This window comes from Leopardus geoffroyi, chromosome C1, assembly GCF_018350155.1.
Source record: "Leopardus geoffroyi isolate Oge1 chromosome C1, O.geoffroyi_Oge1_pat1.0, whole genome shotgun sequence".
Lineage (NCBI taxonomy): Eukaryota > Metazoa > Chordata > Mammalia > Carnivora > Felidae > Leopardus > Leopardus geoffroyi.
In genome coordinates this window covers 118457498-118478923 of record NC_059328.1, presented here as the reverse complement: position 1 = coordinate 118478923, position 21426 = coordinate 118457498, and the positions used below count along the sequence as shown (strand labels likewise).

The 21426-nt window shown below is 37.3% G+C and overlaps 1 protein-coding gene across 6 annotated transcripts in view; it reads left to right on the top strand.

The window, feature by feature from the left end:
• Window positions 1-21426, top strand: part of EPB41L5 (erythrocyte membrane protein band 4.1 like 5) — a 142822-nt gene that overhangs the window by 12318 nt on the left and 109078 nt on the right. For all 6 annotated transcript variants that reach the window (XM_045479505.1, XM_045479503.1, XM_045479504.1 and 3 more), the window contains exon 3: window positions 12216-12320. In XM_045479505.1, the coding sequence (XP_045335461.1) occupies window positions 12216-12320 (105 nt within the window). The remainder of the gene's footprint in view (window positions 1-12215; window positions 12321-21426) is intronic.

The window sequence follows — 21426 nt, the reverse complement described above, 5'->3', positions numbered from 1 at the left end:
TTCAACTCTGCAGGTGAAATCCTAGAGTTGGTAAACTAATTCTAGATCCTTTCATGGGTATAAAATGGGCATTGGCCTGCCAGCTAAACTGTTTTACTAAAAAAAAAATAGACCAGAGGAATGTTAATTTCTAAAAAAGAAAGTCCCCCCCCCTTTTTTTTGATTTAGCTTCTCAACCAGTCTAGTGTTATTCCGAAAGAGGATTTAGAATTGATTTTAGAAATTGGATGAAGCATATACTCATTTCCCACTAGGATTAAGGTCACTAGTGATCATAACAAACCAGTGTGGAACTAAGATGATTGCCTAGGAAATATGTAAATGATCATCAGTGATTAAATAGAGTGCTTTAAATCTTCGGACTTCAAATTAGTATATACTGGTAGTATGGCCATTTTTTCCTTTTGCTGACTTCTTCCTCTCAAAACTGAGGGAGGGATTTAATTATCTTCTCTCCTCCCCACCTGCACCCCCTCCCCCTTTTTAAGAAATAACTGCGGAAATGCCTAATGCCTTTTGGTGAATGTTAAAAGCATCGGGTGGAAATTTCTGACTGATTTTTAAATTTTCTCTTTGGAAATGGCCACAGAAACTTTGTTGATTTATGATCTTAGTGTTTAGTCTTGTATCATTCTGCATCTTTCGAACTTTAATAGAAAATGTTTGATTAACCAGTTTGGTAATTTAATAAACCTATTTTGCTGATGTAGATGCTGAAGGCTTTAAATTATATAGCCCATGTGTGGTTATACTTTTATTTATTATATATATGTTATTAATTTTTTTAATGTTTATTTTAGAGAGAGAGAGAACGTGAGTGGGGAGGGGCAGAGAGAGGCATTGTTAAGATGGCAGCACACCCCATGTTGATCTATAGAGTCAACATAATCCTCACCAGAGTACCAGTTGATTCGTTTATAGAAATTGACAAGCTGATTTAAAAATTCATATGGAATTGCAAGGGACTCAGAATAGCCAAAACAATACTGGAAAAAGAACAAAGTAGCAGGACTCACACTTTCTAGGTGTTTTTTTTTTTTGAGCAAGAACATGCTCATATGCACCCCAGCAGGGGAGAGGGGCAGAGGGAAGAGATAGAGAATCTTAAGCAGGCTTCATGCTGAGTGTGGAGCCCAACGCAGGGCCTGGTCCCATGACCCTGGGATCCTGACTTGAACCGAAATCAAGAGTTGGATTTAACCAACTGAGCCACCCAGATGCCCCTCATACTTCCTGGTTTTAAACCTACTGTAAAACAACACTAATCAAGATGGTGTGCTACTGGCACAAGAATAGACACGTAGGGGTGCCTGACTGGCTTGGTCAGTGGAGCATGGAACTCTTGATCTCGGGGTTGTGAGTTTGAGCCCTGTTTTGGGTATAGAAATTACTTAAAAATAAAATCTTAAATGGGGCACGTGGGTGGCTCAGTTAAAGGTCTGACTTCAGCTCAGGTCATGATCTCGCAGTTCGTGAGTTCGAGGCCCACGTCGGGCTCTGTGCTGACAGCTTGGAGCCTGGAGCCTGCTTCAGATTCTGTCTCTCATTCTGCTGCTCCCCCTCTCTAGCGTGCACTTTCTCTCTCTCTCTCTCTCTCAAAAATAAACAATAATAAACATTAAAAAAAATTCCATTGTATGATACATTGTATTTTGTTTATCCATTTATCAGTTGGTGGACATTTGGGTTGTGTCCAGCTTTTAGCTACTGTGAATAGTGCTGCCATGAATATTCTTCTACAAGTGTTTGTTGGAATACATGTTTTCAGTTCTTTGGGGTGTGATATCTAGGAGTGGAATTGCTGGGTCATATGATAATTCTATGTTTAATTTTTTGTGGAACCGACAAATTGTTTTCTGTAGCAGCTGTATCATTTTACATACCCACCAGTAATGTAGGAGGGCTCCAGTGTCTCCACATCCTCAACACTTGTTATTTTCCATTTTTTTGATTATAGTCATCTTAGAGGATGTGAGGTGATATCTCATTATGGTTTTGATTTGTAGTTTTCTTTAAAAAAATTTTTTTTTAATGTTTATTTTAGAGAGAGACAGAGAGCACGCAAGGGAGGGGCAGAGAGAGAGGGAGGCACAGAATCTGAAGCAGACTCTAGGCTCTGAGCTGTCAGCATAGAGCCCAATACAGGGCTTGAACCCACAAACTGTGAGATCATGACCTGGGCCAAAGTTAAATGCTTCACTGACTGAGGCACCCAGGCACCCTGATTTATAGTTTTCTAATGATTACTGATGAGCATCTTTTTATATGCTTACTGGCCATTTTTACATTGTCTTTGGAGAAATGTCCATTCAAACCCTTTGCTCACGTATTTCTTTTAATTGTGTTTATTTTTCTTAAAATTTTTTTCATGTTTATTATTCTGAGAGAGAGGGCGTGAGCAGGGCAGGGGCAGAGAGAGGGGGGAGAGAGAGAATCACAAGCAGGCTCCATACTGTCAGCACACAGCCTGCATGAAACCAAACTGTGAGATCATGACCTGAGCCGAAATCAAGAGTTGGACTGTTAACTGAGCCACCCAGGTGCCCCTATTCCTTTTAATTAACAAAAATTTTTTGGTGTGTTCTTATCTGGCTTTTAAAGTGAAAAAAAATTTGGGGCACCTGGCTGGGTCAGTCGGTTAAGCGTCCGACTTTGGTTCAGGTCATGGTCTCGTGGTTCGTGAGTTTGAGTCCCATGTCAGGCTCTGTGTAGATGGCGCAGAGCCTGGAGCCTGCTTCAGATTCTGTGACTTCCTCTGTCTCTGTCCCTTCCCCACTCATGCTGTGTCTTTGTCTCTTGAAAAATAAACATTAAAAAAATTTTAAAGGAAAAGAATTTTTAAAAAAATTTTAATTGCAGTATAGTTGACATACAGTATTATATTATTAGTATCAGGTATATAACACAGTGATTAGGCAATTGTATGCACATTATGAAATGCTTGCCATAAGTGTAATTACCATCTGTCACCAAACAAAATTATTACACTATTTTTCCAATCCTGTGCTTTTCATCACTGTGATTATTTATTTTATAACTGGAAGTTTGTATATCTGGGTCCCCTTCACCTATTTGACCCATCCCACCCACCTACCTCCCCTTTGGCAATCATTAACTTATCTTCTGTATTCATGAATCTGTTTGTTTTTTTGTGTGTTTTGTTCATTTGGTTTTTAGATTGTGCACATAAGTGAAATTATATGGTATTTGTTTTCCTGTGTCTGACTTATTTCACTTCGTATAATACCCTCTAGGTCCATCCATGTTGTCACAGATGGCAAGAATTCATTCTTTTTTTTTTTTTTTTTGTGACTGAGTAATATTCCATTGTGTATATACACCACATCTTCTTTATTGATTCATCTATTGGTGGACATTTAGGTTGGTTCCATATCTTGGCTATTGTAAATACTGGAGTAAACATAGGGGTGCATATTATCTTTTTGACAAGCATTTTTGTTTGTGTAAGTACTCACCAGTGGAATTACTGGATTATATGGTATTTCTGTTTTTAATTTTTTGAGGAACGTTCCTACTGTTTTCCATAGTGGCTGTACCACTTTATATTCCCACTAGCAGTGCATGAGGGTTCCCTTTTCCTGTACATCCTTATTTCTGCCCAACACTTATTTCTTGTCTTTTTTGATACTAGACATTCTTTTTTTTTTTTTTTTTTTTTTTTTTTTAATTTTTTTTTTTTTCCCCAACGTTTATTTATTTTTTGGGACAGAGAGAGACAGAGCATGAACGGGGGAGGGGCAGAGAGAGAGAGGGAGACACAGAATCGGAAACAGGCTCCAGGCTCTGAGCCATCAGCCCAGAGCCGGACGCGGGGCTCGAACTCACGGACCGCGAGATCGTGACCTGGCTGAAGTCGGACGCTTAACCGACTGCGCCACCCAGGCGCCCCGATACTAGACATTCTGATAGGTGTGAGGTGATAACTCAACTGTGGTTTTGATTTGCATTTCCCTGAGGGTTAGTGATGTTGAGTATATTTTCATGTGTCTGTTGGCCATCTGTATGGCTTCTTTGAAAAATTGTCTATTCATGTCCTCCATTTTTTAATTGAATTATTTGTTTTTTGGGTGTTTAGTTTTATGAGTTCTTTATATATTTTGGGTATTAACATCTTGTTGGACATATCATTTGCAAGTATCTTCCCCTAGTCAGTAGGTTTCCTTTTCATTTTGTTGATGGTTTCTTTCACTGTGCAAAGGTTTTTTAGTTTGATATAGTTCTAATGTTTATTTTTGTTTTGTTTCTCTTGTGTGAGGAGGGTTATCCAGAAAAATATTGCTAAGGTCAGTATCTGAGAGGTTACTGCCTATATTTTCTTTTGGAAGTTTTATGGTTTCAGGTCTCACAGTTAGGTCTTTAATCCATGTTGAGTTAATTTTTGTATATGGTATAAGATAGTGGTCTTGTTTCAATCTTTTGCATATGACTATCCTGTTTACCCAGTCTCATTTGAAGAGACTGTCTTTCCCCTAGTGTATAATTTTGCTTCATTTGTTGTAGATTAATTAGGCATATAAGCATGGATTTATTTCTGGGTTCTCTGTCCTTTTCCATTGATCTATGTGTCTGTTTTCGTGCCACTACCATACTGCTTTTGTTAATATAGCTTTGTAGTATAAAAAAATAGCTTTGTAGTGTAGTTTCAAGTTGGGGTTGTGAGACCTCCAGCCTTGTTCTTTCTCAAGATAGCTTTGGTTATGGTCATTTGATTTATGATGAGGGTTCCAGAGCCATTTATTGGGGGAAAGAATAGTCTTTTCAACCAGTGGTGGTAGGAGAACTGGATAGCCATATATGAGAGAATAAAGTGAAGTTGAAACTTTAGCTGACACCATATACAAAAGTTAACTCAAAATGGACCAAAGACCTAAACATAAAAGATAAGACGATAAAACTCTTAAAACAAAATGTAGGGATAAATCTTCATGACCTTGGATTTGGTTTTTTAGGTGTGACATGAAAAACATGGACAACAAAATAAAAAATAAGTTGGACTTTTATCAAAATGAAGAACTTTTGTGTCTCAAAGGCCATCATCAAGAAACTGAAAAGATTCTCAGAATGGGAAAGAGTATTTGTAGGTTACATATTTGATAAGCACTTATGTCTAGAATATATAAAGAACTGTTACAACCCGATAATAAAAAGACAACCCAATTAAATTTTTTTATGTTTATTTATTTTTGAGAGACAGAGCAGGAGTTGGGGGGGGGCGGGGAGCAAAGAGAGGGAGACAGAATTCGAAGCAGGCTCCAGGCTCCGAGCTGTCCACACAGAGCCTGACGTGGGGCTCCAACCATGAACCATGAGATCGTGACTTGAGCCGAAGTTGGATGCTTAACCAACTGAGCCACCTAGGCGTCCCAAAGACAACACACTGAAAATGGGCATTGGGGTGCCTGGGTGGCTTGGTCTGTTAAGTGTCCAACTCTTGATTTGGGCTCAGGTCATGATTTTATGGTCGTGAAATTGAGCCCTGTGTCAGGCTCCACGCTGGGATGGAGCCTGCTTAGGATTCTCTCTCTCTCTCCCTCTCCGTCTGCTTCTCTGCTCACACTCTCTCTTTAAGAAAAAAAAAAAAAAAAAAAAAGAGGATGGGGGGCAAAGGATCTGAATAGACCCTTCTCCAAATAAGATATGCAAATGACCGATAGGCACATGAAATGATGCTTGACATCATTAGTCATCAGAGAAACGCAAATCACAACCATGGTGAGATACTACATGTCAACTGTGAAAATTAAAATGAAGATGTCAGATAATACTAAGTGTTGGTGAGAATGTGGAGAAACTTTAACACTCTTACATTTTTGACGGTCCTATAAATTGTACAACTGCTTTGGAATATGGCCTACAGTTCCTCAGGTGATTAAACATAGTTTACCATGTGACCCAGCAATTCTACTTTTAGGTATGTATCCAAGAGAATTGAAAACATAGGTTTAGACAAAAACTTGTACACAGATGATCATAACAGCGTTATTCTTACTATCCAAAAGGTGGGAAAAAAAACCCCAGCTATCTCTCAAAAGTTGAATGGATAAACAAAATGTGTTATATCCATATAATGGGATATTATTTGGCCATGAAGGAAATGAAGTTCTGATACATGCTACATGGGTGAACTTTAAAAACATTGGCTAGGTGAAAGAAGCCAGTCACAAAGGACGACATATTATATGATTCCATTTATGTGAAAGTCCAGAATAAAGAAATCTATATGAAAAAAAGTGTAGATTAGTGGTTTGGTGGTTGCCTAGGGCAGATGGGTAGGGACTGAGGGAGTGGTGGGAATGGTGGTTGGAGCAAAAGCTAAAAAATGCAAGGTTTCTTTTTGAGGTATGAAGATGTTCTGAAATTGTGATGGTTGTACATATCTGTGATTATACCTTTGAATTTTGTACTTAAAAAAAATTAATGTTTATTTTTGAGAGACAGAGTGTGAGTCAGAGAGGGGCAGAGAGAGAGAGGGAGACACGAAATCCAGGCTCTGAGCTGTCAGCATAGAGCCCCACATGGGGCTCAAACTCACCAACCATGAGATCATGACCTGAGCCGAAGTCAGACACTTAACTGAAGGAGCCACCTAGGTTCCCCTGAAGTTAGTACTTTTAATAGATGAATGATATGTGAATTATATCTCACACCTGTTTTGAAAGATGCATGGGATTTTGCATACTTGTGTTATATTCCATTTAACATTTTTTTTTAGTACTCAAGAGACATGATTTAGAGTTGATTTCCTTGATTCATTACAGGAAAACAAAATCTGGAGACTGAATATTAATGAAGGCACACGACGATGAGGCTGTGGACTAATTGTGGCAGTGAGACTGCAGGAGAAGGAATGCTTAGTACACGGATATGGTGCAGGGAAGAAAGTGGAGATCAGACCTGAGTAAAATACAATTTCGCTGTGGTGGAGTGGGGGATATTGATTGTGTGGAAGATCATGAGAGCATAGTCTGCTGCCACTGAGAGAGGAGTAAAAGAATGAAGCAGAAAAAGGAGGGCCCTATGATGGAGTGGTGCAATGATGTGTTTAGAAGCCAGATTTAGAGGGCTTAAAGCAGGGGAGCCTAGGTGGCTCAGTCAGTTAAGCCTCCAACTCTCTTGGTTTCGGCTTGGGTCATGATTTCTCGGTTTGTGAGTTCAAACGCGTGCTGACACTGTGGAGCCTGCTTGGTATTCTCTCTCTCCTTTCTCCCTCTCTCTCTGCTCCTCCCTTGCTCGCGTGCTCTGTCTCTCTCTCTCTCTGTCAAAATAAGTAAACTTAAAGAAATCTCTAAAAAAGGAAATAGAGGGGCGCCTGGGTGGCGCAGTCGGTTAAGCGTCCGACTTCAGCCAGGTCATGATCTTGCGGTCCGTGAGTTCGAGCCCCGCGTCGGGCTCTGGGCTGATGGCTCGGAGCCTGGAGCCTGTTTCCGATTCTGTGTCTCCCTCTCTCTCTGCCCCTCCCCCGTTCATGCTCTGTCTCTCTCTGTCCCAAAAATAAATAAAAACGTTGAAAAAAAAATTTAAAAAAGGAAATAGAGGACTTAAGGGAATTATTGGGTACAATCTTATATTTTTTGGACCTCTTTTAGTCCCTTGTACCTAGTAGGTGCTTAATCAGTATTATTTAGTTATGAAGGGAAGTTGAAGAATTGCCATGAGATTTGGTGGTAACAGGAAGGAAGGAAATAACAGTATCTAGAGAATGGCTAGATAGGGGAGATCTGAGTTTGTTCAATGAATAGGAAAAATGTTTCTCAGAAATTGGTTTTATATACACAGGTGGAGATTATAGAGTGAGTATTCTAGAAAGGACTGCCATCTTTTGCTGGGAAAGAGGGAAGGCTGATGAAAAGGTAATATCTTGATGGTCTTAATCTTCAGAAAACAGGATGTGAAGTGACGCGGTGACCTGGAATAATTTATTAGAAAAGAAGAATATAAGCAGCAAGTGATGGTCTAGATGCAGCTGAACAATGAATTTGTAGTGGGTCAGGAGGTGGGTGAAGTAGGTAAAAGAGGACTAAGAAGTGCAAACTTCCAGTTATAAGATTGATAAATTAGGGTGACAAAAGTAGAGCATAGGGAATATAGTCAGTCTTATTGGAATAACTTTGTATGGTGACTATGATAACTACACTTACTGTGGTGAGCGTTTTGTACTTTATATAATGGTTGAATCACTATGCTGTATGCCTAAAACTAATGTAATGTTGTATTTTAACTACAGTAAAATTTTTCTTTTAAACGTACAAAGGACTTGAATAGATATTTCTCTAAGAAAATATGCAGATGGCCAATAAGCACCTGAAAGTATGCTCAACATCACCATTAAGGCATTAGGGAAATGCAAATCAAGATCACGTCCTTTCACATCCATTAGGATGGCTGTATCAAACAAAACCAAGCAAAACAACCCCCGAAAATAACAAATGTTGGTGAGGATGTGGAGAAATTAGAATCTTATGAATTGCTGGTGGGAATGCAAAATGGTGCAGCTACTATGGAAAACAATTGGGCAATTCCTCAAAAGTTAAAAACCTAGGATTATCATATTCCACTCCTAAGTACATTCCCAAAAGTATTGAAAGCAGGGACTCAAACAGATACTTGTATACCAGTGTTCATAGCAGTATTCACAATAGCCAAAAGGTGGAAACAACCCAGATGTTTATCAGCAGATGACCAGATAAACGATACGGTATATACATACAATGGAATATTATTCAGTTTTAAAAAGGAATGAAATTTTGAAACCTGCTACAACGTGGATGAACCTTGAAAACATTATGCTAAGTGAGATAAACCAGACACAAAAGGACATATATTGTATGATTCTACTTATGTGATGTATGTAGAATGGGCAAATTCATGAGCCACATAAAGTAGGAAAGAGGTTATTAGGGGTTAAAGGGAGGGAGTGTGAAAAATGGTTGTTTAATGGGTACAGAGTTTCTGATTGGTATTATGAAAAGTTCTGGAAATGAAGGGTGGTGACAGTTGTACACATTGGGAATATGTTTAATGACATTGAATTGTATATGTTAAAATGGTAAATTTAGTTATGTTAAAAAAAAAAAAGGAACGGAGACTGATGCTTGTTAAGTGGGATCAGTGTACTGGAAGTTCCCATTGTAGTTGGAGAATCTAGGCATTGAGAGTAATTTTGTGAACAAGATAGAGATGAGGTTGTGATAAGAAGTTGGGGGTATCTAATTACTGATCTGAGAGGTGACATTCCAGTTAAAATCTGGGTGTGGTGTGTAACCTTAGGAAATTGGAGCTTGGGAGAGAGCAAAATGCAAATTCTAGCCTTGTCATTTTTGTAGCTATGCAATGGGGTCATATTACTAAAGCCTTCTGAACTTTTTCTATGTTATGTATTTATTAAATGGACAAATAAGCCATAATCATCAGGATAATTGGGAGTATTAAACACATGTTTAAGAAAAAGAGTAGAAGTGCTGGCACTTAGGTAAGAAACTTAGAAAAATAGAGGACAAATATTTGAGGAAATAATAGATTGTTTCCCCAGAATTAAAGGGAGATGAAAGATCTCAGATATAAAAGGCCCAATAGAATACAATATAGAGATGAGGAAAAAACCACACTTAGACACGTTATGTTGAAATTTAAGACTCTTAGAGATAGAGAAGTTTAAAAGCTAACCAAGAATTAATAACATTATTAAGGACCAGAATTCGAATTGTCATCATACTTTTCAACAGCACATAAGCTGTAAGAAGATGAAAGAGTAATACGTTTTGAGTATTGAACAGTGTTGAAAGAAAATAACAACCTTAAATTTTATAAGGTGACAATAAGCATTCAAGTGTAAAAGCATGTTGAAAATACTCTCAAACATAGAAGACCTTTAAAGATAGGCCGTACAAAGTCCCACATGGAGAACATTTCTGTAGGAAGAACTTAAACGAGTGGAGAAACAAATCTAGCAGATGCTGTTAGGTATGTGTGATGTACAAATGTAAGATGTATAAAGAATGATCAAAATACCAAAATAAAGATTGTCATCTTAAAAAAAATTAGCCACGACCAAAGAAAAGAAATAGAGAAAGTATGCTCATTGACATGAGGATTGGATGGAGGGGAGATGATGGGCATGAGGGCGTTGTAAAGTTCTTCTCTTGATAAAGGGATATATGGATAGCACTTTTATTTATCAAAAAGAAAAATTGTAAAAAGTGCAGGAAAAGCAAAAATACAAGTTGCATTTTAAGGATGTCAGTTAAAAGACAGTTTGATGACTGAGTAAAATATATAGATCTATAGATATATATAATTTTACAAGAAATATCTAAGTCATAATTTAAAATTACATAGGAGGAGAGGCATGGTTAGGATGTTTATGAAAATTGTTGAAAATTGAGGATCTTAACAATGCTTTTGCTTATGTGGGTTATATCTATCAATAGTTACCCTATTAGAATTTAAAACTGAAAATTTTTAAAAATAATTTTAAGACAGCAAAAAATAGGGGTCCCTGGGTGGCTCAGTCCGTTGAGTGTCTGACTCTTGATTTCCTCTCAGGTCATGATCTCATGATTTGAGGGATCGAGCCCTGTGTTGGGCTGTGTGCTGACAGCATGGAGCCTGCTTGGAATTCATTCATATTCTCTCTCTCTCTCTCTCTCTCTCTCCCTCTCTCCCTCTCTCCCTCTCTCCCTCTCTCCCTCTCTCCCTCTCTCCTTCTCCCTCCCTCCCTCTCTCTCTCTCCCTCTCTTTCTCTCCCTCTCTCTCTCTCCCTCTCCCTCTCCCCCCCACTCTCACCATGTGCTTGTGTGCACACTCTCTTTCTTAAAATAAATACTCTTTAAAAAACCTAAAACAGCCATAAAATAACCCTTGTATGTTATTAATAACATACAAGTATTTTTGTGAAAAATAACTATTTTACTAAACAAAAGAATTTAGTGAGAAGAGTAATTGTCTTATGCACTTTTGCATATCTCATTAATGTCTGGTCTAATAGAACATACTTAGGTTCTGGTTTCTGCTTCTGCATTTACTGTGTTGCAGTATGTTGTTTTGATTGAGTTACATGGGGAGAATCCTAGGACCTTGAGGATCTTTTGAAAGTATCTGGAGGAACCCTTGGGTCCTGAGACCACACTTTGAGAACTGCGTTTTCCATACAAGTTTCTTTGCTTATTATCTACCTTCTCCTGCCATTTGTGTCTTCCGCATTGATGACAGTATTATCTCATTGTCCTGTATTTCCTCCCATGTTCCAGTTTTGTTTTTGCCATTTTCTACCTTACATTGTTTTCCAGTTTAAGGCTGATCTCCAAGACTGATGATTCTAGTCTCTATGACTATCTCTTCTCTAAAATCTGTTGGCAAATACACAGTTCCACATGATTCGTACGTTAGTGTTTTAAGTTTTCTTGTGTATTTTCTCTCTCCAGTTACATTATAGAGCTCCTTTGAAGTAGGGACTCTAAAAATTAACAAGATAAGAGTTTGTCCTTATGCACAATATTCAGTACAAGATAATAATTATTGGTTGATAGGAAGTAACACTTTGCATGAAAGTGCAGATAGATCATAAATTCTCTTTTGGCTTTAAATAGTTTATTGGGAAATTATAGTATCTTACCCGTTACTTGATACATGGTAGTATTTTTGGTATAGCAAGTAATGTTTTTTTACTTTATTTTTTAAATTTAACTTAATTGAAAATTTTCAATTTTTTTTTTTTTTTTAACGTTTATTCAGTTTTGAGAGAGCGCAAGCTGGGGAGGGCAGAGAGAGGGAGACACAGAACCTGAAGCAGGCTCTAGGCTCTGAGCTGTCAGCACAGAGCCCAACACGGGGCTCAAACTCACGAACTGTGAGATCATGTCCAGAGCCGAAGTTGACACTTAACCGACTGAGCCATCCAGACACTCCCCAAAAAAATTTTTTTAAGTTTATTTTGAGAGAAAACCAGAAGGGGAGGGACAGAGAAGGAGAGAGAGAGAATTCCAAGCAGTGTCAGCACTGTCAGCACAGAGCCCTGCGTGGGGCTCAAACTCACGAATCCTGAGATCTTGACCTGAGCGAAAATCAAGAGTTGGATGCTTAACCAGCTAAACCACCCAGGCACCCTGCAAGTAATGTTTTTTTAAAATAGATCTTCAGTTCACACTTGTTGATCTTTAAAGTCATTTATTGATTAATTTATTTTCTTACCATTTCAGAAAAAAGCCAAAGGACAAGAGCTCTTTGATCAGATAATGTACCACTTGGACCTTATTGAAAGTGACTATTTTGGACTGAGATTTATGGATTCTGCACAAGTAGCAGTGAGTAGCTGGTTTTTTTTGGAAATTCCAGTATGGGAGCAGAAATGGAAAATTTCAGATGATGTGCTAAGTGCTACCAGGCTACATATTCATATGTCATTCTCTTTTTCTTGTAATTTTCTTGTTCAAAAAAAAAAAAAAATGAGTTCTGGTCCTAGCCCATATTACTAGAGCATAATCTTTGCAGATGAGGGTAAGAAATCTGTCTTTTCAGTAACCACTGGGCTGGTTGTTGGGCGTACTAGAGTTTGAGAACCACCGTACAATGGAAAGGGTGATAGAATGGGAGTATTGTGAGTTCTTGGGTAAGTGATGGAAGTTACTGATTTGCAAATTAAGGTGAATAGAGTAAGTTATCTTCAAGATCCCTTTCTGATCTGTGATTCTGTAGCTATAAATGTTCTTTGACATGTGCATTTTATTATTACTGGGTTTTTTTGAGTGAGTGAGAGAGAGAGAGGAAGAGAAAACGAGCTGGGAAGGGGCAGAGAGAGGGAGAGAGAGAATCTTAAGCAACTCCCGATGTGGGGCTCGAACTCATGATCATGAGATCATGACCTGAGCTGAAATCAAGAGTTGGATGCTTAGCTGACTGAGCCACCCAGGTGATCCTGACCTGTGCATTTTATTATTAAAAAAAATTTTTTTTAATGTTTATTTATTTTTGAGAAAAAGACAGATTTATATAAATTTATTTATTAAACTTTTTATTTTGTTATTTTTTTTAATGTTTATTCATTTTTGAGAGAGAGAGAGAGAGCATGAGTGGAAGAGGGGCAGAGACAGAGAGGGAGAAACAGAATCTGAAGCAGGCTCCAGGCTCTGAGATGTCAGCACAAAGGCCGATGCGGGGCTCTAATCATGAGCCATGAGATCATGACCTGAGCCAAGTTGGTTGCTTAACCCACTGAGCCACCCAGGTGTCCCCTGACCTGTGCATTTTAGATGAGAGAACAGCATATGTAATAGGGTAGGAAGTTGGAGGCTTTTCAAAGATCTGAGTACCATTGGGATTTGACTGGAGGGTATTTGAGAGAAAGTAAGTAGTAGATGATAAGATTGTAAGGTGGGTTAGTGGCTATATCATCCAAAGTGAATACCAAAACTATTAAATAATAAATAGGCAGTATTCTCTAATAATTGGCATTAGGGGCTTTTCAAGCCAGGAGGTTATATTTTGCTTCAGAAAGCATTATATAGAAATATTGAGTAGGATTATTTGGAATGGGCAGAGATTGAAGTCAGGAGTCATTGTAAACACTGGGGATAAAAGTAATGTTAAGGCCTGGAATAGGACATTCATAGTAGCAAGGAGAGGGAGGACGTAGAGATAAGGATATCAAAACATTAAGCCTTGTTTTCTGGAAGTCTGTGATGGAGGGGGATGTGTGTGTATGTGCTTAGTGACACATTAATTGTCATGTCTAGGACTCATAGGAACAATATATAAGACATCTCAAGTTCTTTTTGGAGCGGGACATTCATTCATTTGGTGTGATTAATAAATTAACTAGAATACCTCTATAAGATGCTATTAAAAACTCTTTCGGAGATGGCTTATCCGTAGTTGGCTTTATAGAGTATCTTGGCTAAATTTACAGCTGTTAATAATGTTAGCTGTAATTTTTTTCTCTGATTTCCCTACTCCTAGTCTCCCTTCCTGGGTTAAAAGAAATTAAGCATGAGCATTTAGCAACAGACTATTGGTTAGGTAAATTTTGGCACACTTGTACAGTGGAATACTCTGCAGCTCATTAAAAATCGTGATTTTTTTTTGGGGCGCCTGGGTGGCTCAGTCGGTTAAGCGTCCGACTTTGGCTCAGGTTATGATCTCACAGTCCATGAGTTCAAGCCCCACGTCAGGCTCTGTGCTGACAGCTCAGAGCCCGGAGCCTGTTTCAGATTCTGTGTCTCCCTCTCTCTGACCCTCCTCCATTCATGCTCTGTCTCTCTCTGTCTCAAAAATAAATAAAGGTTAAAAAAAATTTTTTTTTTTTAAAAATCGTGATTTTTTTTAAGTATACTAATTGACATAAAATGATGTCAAGAAGAGAATTACAAAACAGTATGAGTTTTTCAATTTTTAAATAAGTGGACATATGCACACATATACATGAAAAAATTTGCAAAACTCTTTTCTGTAGTTTTAGTGTTTTTATCTCTGGATGGAATTTGTGTGGGAGGTGTTTTATTTTTCTTCTTAACGTTGTTTCTCTTTGATTAGACTAAATCCATCAAGGGCAGGGAATGAATGTAACCTCTGTTGCTCGGCATGTAGCAGACACACAAACCATTTATTGAATTAAATTCTGGTGCACTGCCTAGTTTGATACAAAGGCTTTGTTGACTCTTGGGTTTAATATCATTCACTAGTCATCTTTCAAATAATAGAATTACAGTCTTGCAAGCAATGAAAAAATAAATGATGTTAGGGATAAATAATTTGTAGCATCCTGTTTTTTGAGGGGTTGTAGAAGAAGAGGTCGAAATATGCTAACATTAAGTTTCAAGTACCTTCTTTCCTTAAGATCTACAAATACAGTAGTCTCTACTTTTCTGTGGTTTCGCTTTCCATGGTTTCATTTACCCATGTTCAACCCCAGTTTGGAAACAGATGATCCTCCTTCTGACATATTGTCAGAAGGTCACTGGTAGCCCAGTGCTACATCACAACGCTTACAACATTCACCTCACTTCATCTCATCATGTAGGCATTTTATCATCTCACAGCATCACACAAAAAAAGATGAATACAGTATAAGATATTGTGAGAGAGAGAGAGAGAGACCACATTCACAGAACTTTTATTATGGTATATTATAATTGTTCTATTTTATTATTTTTATTAATACCTTATTGTGCCTAATTCATACACTTAGTTTTATTATAGGTATGTATGTGTAGGAAAACATAGCATATGTTGGGTTCGGTAGTTAGTCTGTGTGGTTTCAGACATCCACTGGAGGTCTTGGAATGTATCTCCCACAGATAAGGGGGACTGTTGTCATTGGGGAAAGAAATAGACATTTCTTTCTATTCTAAGAAGTGGCCATTGCTAAGTTGTATTCTTTGCTCTTTGTTAATATCAATAATCACTGAATTGCTAGATCCATTACTGTTTCTTCCCTCATTTGACACACGTATTGTGCCTTTCTTCTGGTTCTAACAGGTTTTTGGTAAAGCCAGCATTAGAACTCCCCTTCTTCCCCCCCCCCCCCCCCCCCCCAGTTTTTAAAGTTTTATTTATTTAAGGGGCGCCTGGGTGGCTTAGTTGGTAAAGCGTTTGACTCTTGATTTTGGCTCAGGTCATGATCCTGTGGTTTGTGAGATTGAGGCCTGTATTGGGCTCTACAGTGATGACGCGTATCCTGCTGCTGATTCTCTCTCTTCCTTTCTTTGCCCCTCCCCCGTTGCACATGCGCACACGCACTCTCTTTCTCTCAAAATAGACTTTAAAAAAAAAATGAAGTTTTATTTAAATCATCTGTACACCCCACATGGGGCTTGAACTCGTGACCTTATGATCAAGAATCGCATGCACCCCTAACTGAGCCAAGCAGGTGCCCCAGAACTTTTAATCTGTGCTCTTTTTAGTTCTAGTTTTATCCTTCCCAATGCCCAGAAATCTAGGTATTAAAATTAAAGTTAAGTAAGATTTATTTTTAGTTTCTGTTTTTGCTGTCACTAGAATACTCTGGAGTTGAACTTAGAAGGACAGTAGCTGGTAGATGAAAGCTATTCAAAATGAGCTCTAGATAAACCTTTAATTATTCTTAAACTGCTAACTCATGATTCTACAATTTTATGACATCGGTAAATAGAGAAGACTTTCCGGTATTTGTCACATGACCAGATTTAACCCCAGAATGAAACAAAATTGATACCTTGCAAACAGTTCAGTTTGTTGGTGAAGATAGTGAACTTGATAGATCAAGTGGACTTTTTGGCCAGGATCATCTGTGTAAATTAAGTTAGTCCTATGATTTTCACATCTGTTTGTCAAATTTAGTGTGTAGACCTAAATGTAGAATCCAAAGAAGGTTGAGGCAGGGTAAAAAAAATAAAATGACTGAGGGCCCTAATACCAAAACCAGATCCAGACACTACGAAAAAAAGGACTACAGGGCAATAGCTCTGGTGAACAAAGATACAAAAATCCTCAACAAATATTAGCATATTAGTATGTATTAATATGTAAACATATGTATGTATATAATATATATATAATACATATATACATACTGAACTGAATCAAGAGTTGAACACTTAACTGACTGAGCCACCCAGGTGCCCCTATTTCTTTTAATTAAGAAAGGTTTTTAAAATTTTAAACATTTAAAAAAATATATATCAATAACATTTTTACAGAACCAGAACAAATAATCCTAAAATTTGTTTGGAACCACAAAAAATCCCAAATGGCTAAAGCAGTCTTAAAAAGGAAAAACTAAATTGGAAGTACCACGCTTCTAGATTTCAAGTACATTACAAAGTTGTAGTAATCATAACAGTATGATATCGGCACAAAAGTAGACACATAGATCAATGGAACGGGATAGAAAGCCCAGAAACAAGCCCACAAATATGGTCAATTAGTCTTTCACAGAAGAGTCAAGAATATGCATTGGGAAAAAGACAGTCTCTTTGACAAATGGTGTTGGGAAAACTGGACAGCTACATGCAAAAGAATGAAGCTGGTCCACTTTCTTCTACCATACACAAAAATGAACTCAAAATGGATTAAAGACCTAATGTGAGACCTGAAACCATAAAAATCCTGGAAAAGAGCACAGGCAGTAATTTTTCCGACATCAGCTATAGCAGCACTTTTTTAGATATGTTTCCATGAACAGGGGAAATAAAAATAAACTATTGGGACTACATCAGAATAAAAAGCTTCTGCATAGCAAAGGAAATAATCAACAAAACGAAACACAGCCTACGAATGGGAGAATATATTTGCAAGTGACATATCTGATAAAGGCTTAATATCCAAAATATATAAAGAACTTACACACCTCAAAACTTAAAAAAAAAATTATCCAATTTAAAAAAATAGAAAACATGAACAGACATTTCTGTAAAGAAGACATTCAGATAGCCCACAGACACATGAAAAGATGCTCAACATCACTCATCAGGGAAATGCAAATCAAGACTGCAATGAGATATCACCTCACATCTGTCAGAATGGCTAAAATCAAAAACACAAGGAACAACAAGTGTTGGTGAAGATGTTGAGAAAAAGAAACACTTGTGCAATGCTGGTGACATTGCAAACTGGTGCAGCCATCGTGGAAAACGGTAAAGAGGTTCCTCAAAAGAATGAAAATAGAACTACCATATGGTCCAGTAATTACACTTTTGGTTATTTACCCACAGAATACAAAAACACTAATTCAAAAGGATACATACACCTCTGTGTTTATTGCAACATTATTTACAATATTCAAATTATGCAAGCAGCCCAAGTGTCCATCAATAGACTTAATAATATAAATGGAATATTATTCTGCCATTTACAACAACTTAGATGAACTAGAAAATATAATGCTAAGCTAAATAAGTCAGAGAATGTGACAAATACCATATGATTTCATTCAAATGTGGAACAAATGAGCAAAGAAAAAAAAAGACAAACCAAGAAACAGACTCTTAATTATAGAGAACAAACTGATAGTTACCAGAGGAGAGGTGGGTGGGTGAAATAGGTGATAGGGATTAATGAGAGCACTTATCACAATGAGCACTAAGTATGTATAGAATTTTTGAATCACTGTATTGTACACCTGAAACTTAACACCGTATGTTAACGCTCCTGGAATTAAATTAAAAACCTTGAAAAAATGATCAAGGAATTACATGTTACATTTTAATCTTGAATATATTGTATGCTTATATATGTAAAGTTAGTGTGTTAAAGTTTAGTTTATTGGTCATTTCACATCAGTCTAAAATATGTATGACTGGAATTATTCATCCATCATGGAGATAACCAAAGTTATATGATGAAACTGTAGTTTACTTTTTTTTTTTCCTATGTACACATATGAATTTGCTGTTGTTAACTTTTGCTTATACCAGCTCATTTTATGTTCATATATAAATATTTGATTTGTAGCTGAAATAATGGCATACTTACAGAAAAGTTGCAAGAACAGTGTAAATAACTATTTCTGTGGAACCATTTGAGAAAGAGCTGTAGATGTCTCATCACCCCTGAATTCTTTAGTGTATGTTTCCTACAAACAAGTATATTATGCATAATTCAGTACAACCATCAAAACTAGGAAGTTGACATTGTGACATTACCACCATCTAATCCACAGACTCCATTCAAATTTTGCCACTTGTCTCTACAGTGTCCTTTATAGCCAAAGGGTCTAGTTCGGTAGGATTCATGTTTTACATTCAGTTGTCAAATTTCTTTAGTTGCCTTCATCTTGGAATGCTGTGGTTCTTCATTCTTTCCTTAACTTCTATACTTTTGAAGATACAGGCCAGTTGTCTTATAAGCTCTCAGCTTGGGTTTGTCTGAAGTTTCCTCATGAACTAGATTAATCTTAGACACTTTGACAGAAAAATAAATGAAGTGATGCTGTGTTCTTCTTATTCTATCAAGTAACATTTAATTTCATTTTGACTCATTACAGGTGATATTCACTTTGATCCCTTGATTAAGGTGGTGTCTGCCAGGCGTCTCCATTATATTCTTTTTCTCTTTGTAATTAATAAGCTTGCTTGCTCGCTTGCTTATTTATTTGTTTATTTATTTAGTGCCGAAAAAGACCACTTTCTCATCAAACTTTCTGTTTATTTATGAACTAATGGAATCTTGTCTTAACCGGTGTGTTATCATTTGTAACTACTATTTCTTTTGATGCTCAAAGTTTCCCAAGTTTGGGTGGTGGGAACTGCTTCAAGATGGTTTCTGTGTTCTTTTAACACGCACCATCATTCTTTGGGTATTACCTTACTTTCTGGCCCAAGAATACGTTCCATGTTCATACTGTATTTCCCTGCTCTGGCCCTGGAATTTGCTAGTTCTCCAGTTGGCTTTGTGGTCAGACTTAGGGAATGTATGTGTACGTTCATTTCTGTAATCTTATATACAAATTGACACATTCAGTGCCACAAGGCTGATTGTAGTTTTTTTTTCCTTTCCCATATTTGCAGTTCTCTTCTACAGAAACCAGGGTTTGATTGTCATCAGGATGTTTACTTGAGTGATAACTCACTCTGGATGGAATCAATCTCTAACCTCTCCCTGTACAGATTCTGGCATTACCCTGACCACCTAATTACTTCTGGACTGAATTATTTGGGAAGAGGAAGCTTTTTATGTTCCAATTACCTTATAAATACAGAGTAGTATATGAAGCACTTCTTTGGAAATAGTGTTGAAGAATGATTTTCCTAGAGGTATAGTTTAGAGTAGGAGGATTAGAGGGAAGAAAGAAGGCATGCTTGAGTAAAATATAGTAGGTTTTACTTGAGGTGGCCACATAAGTTTTGCCTAAAGTAGGCCACATTTAAAACATTGAGATGTAATTTACACATCATAAAACTCACTTGCGGTTTTTAGTGTATTCACAGGGTTGTGCAGCCATCACATCACTATCTAATTCCAGAATATTTTCATTGCAAAAGAAACCCTACTTACATTAATGGTCTCTTCCCATTTCCCCTCTCCCACAGCCTCTGGCAAACATTAATCTTTCTGTTTGTATGGATGTACCTATTTTGAAAATTTCATGTAAATAGAATTACATAATATATAGTCTTTTGAGTCTGGGAATGTGCTTAAGCATAATATTTTCAAGGTTTGTATTGTGGCATCTCCCTATACTTGATCCTTATGGTTGAGTAATATTCTGTTGTATGGATATGCTACATTTTGTTTACTCAATTCATTGATGGACATTTGGGTTCATTCATTTTTGGCTCTTAGGAATAGTGCTGCTATTAACATTGTGTACGAATTTTTGCATGAGTATAATTTTCAGTTTCTTGGGTATGTATCTAGGAGTGAATTTGCTGGGGCATAAGGTAACTGTTTAACTTTTTGAGGAACTGCCAAACTGTTTTCCATAATGACTGTAGTATTCCACATTCTTTCCAGTAATGTGTGGGGGGTTCTGATTTCTCTGTGTCCTCACAAACACATTATTTCTTTCCTTTTTAATGTTTGTTTATTTTGAGAGAGAGTGCCAGTACCAGTGGGGAAGAGGGAGAGAGAGAATACCACGCAGGCTCCATGCTGTCAGTGCACAGTCCAACACGGGGCTCGATCCTGCAGACCGTGCGATCATGATGAGCCAAAATCAAGACTTGGATGCTTAACTGAGCTACTCAGGCACCCCCACAGTATTTCTTTTTTGATTCTAGCTATCCTAGTTGATATGAAGTGGTCCTATGTGGTTTTTGACTTGAACTTCCCTAAAGCCTAGTGATGTTAAGTATCTTTTCATGTGCTTTTTTGGCTGTTTCTGTATCTTCTTTGGAAAAATGTCTATTCAGATCCTTTGCACATTTTAAAATTGGGTTATTTGTTTCTTTGTTGAGTTGTAAGAGTTCATATATTTTTTTCAGTAGTAGACATTTTTCAGATCTGTGGTTTGCAAATATTTTTCCCCATTTTGTAGATTTTACTTTCTTGATAGTGTCCTTTGCACATCATTTTTTAATTTTGATGAAGTCTAATTTATCTGCTTTTTTTTATGCTTTTGGTCATATCTGCAAAACTGCTGCCTATTTTGTTTTTTTCTTTATCTTTTGGAGTTAACATGTGTTGTAAGGTAGGGGGCTAACTTCATTCTTTTGCATGTGGATATCCAGTAGTCCTAGCACTATTTATTGAAAAGGTTATTCTTTCTCCATTGAATGATCTTGGCTTATTGAAAATCAGTTAGCCAGTTATATGAGTTTATTTCTGGCTTCTGGCTTCTGTCTTCTGTTCCATTCATCTGTCCATATGTTGATCCTTATGCCAGCACTACATTGTCTTGATTACTGTAATTTTTTGCTAAGTTTGAAATTGGAATTTAAGTGTGAATCCTTCAATTTTGTTCTTCTGTTTCAAGATTGTTTTGGCTGTTTGGGGTCA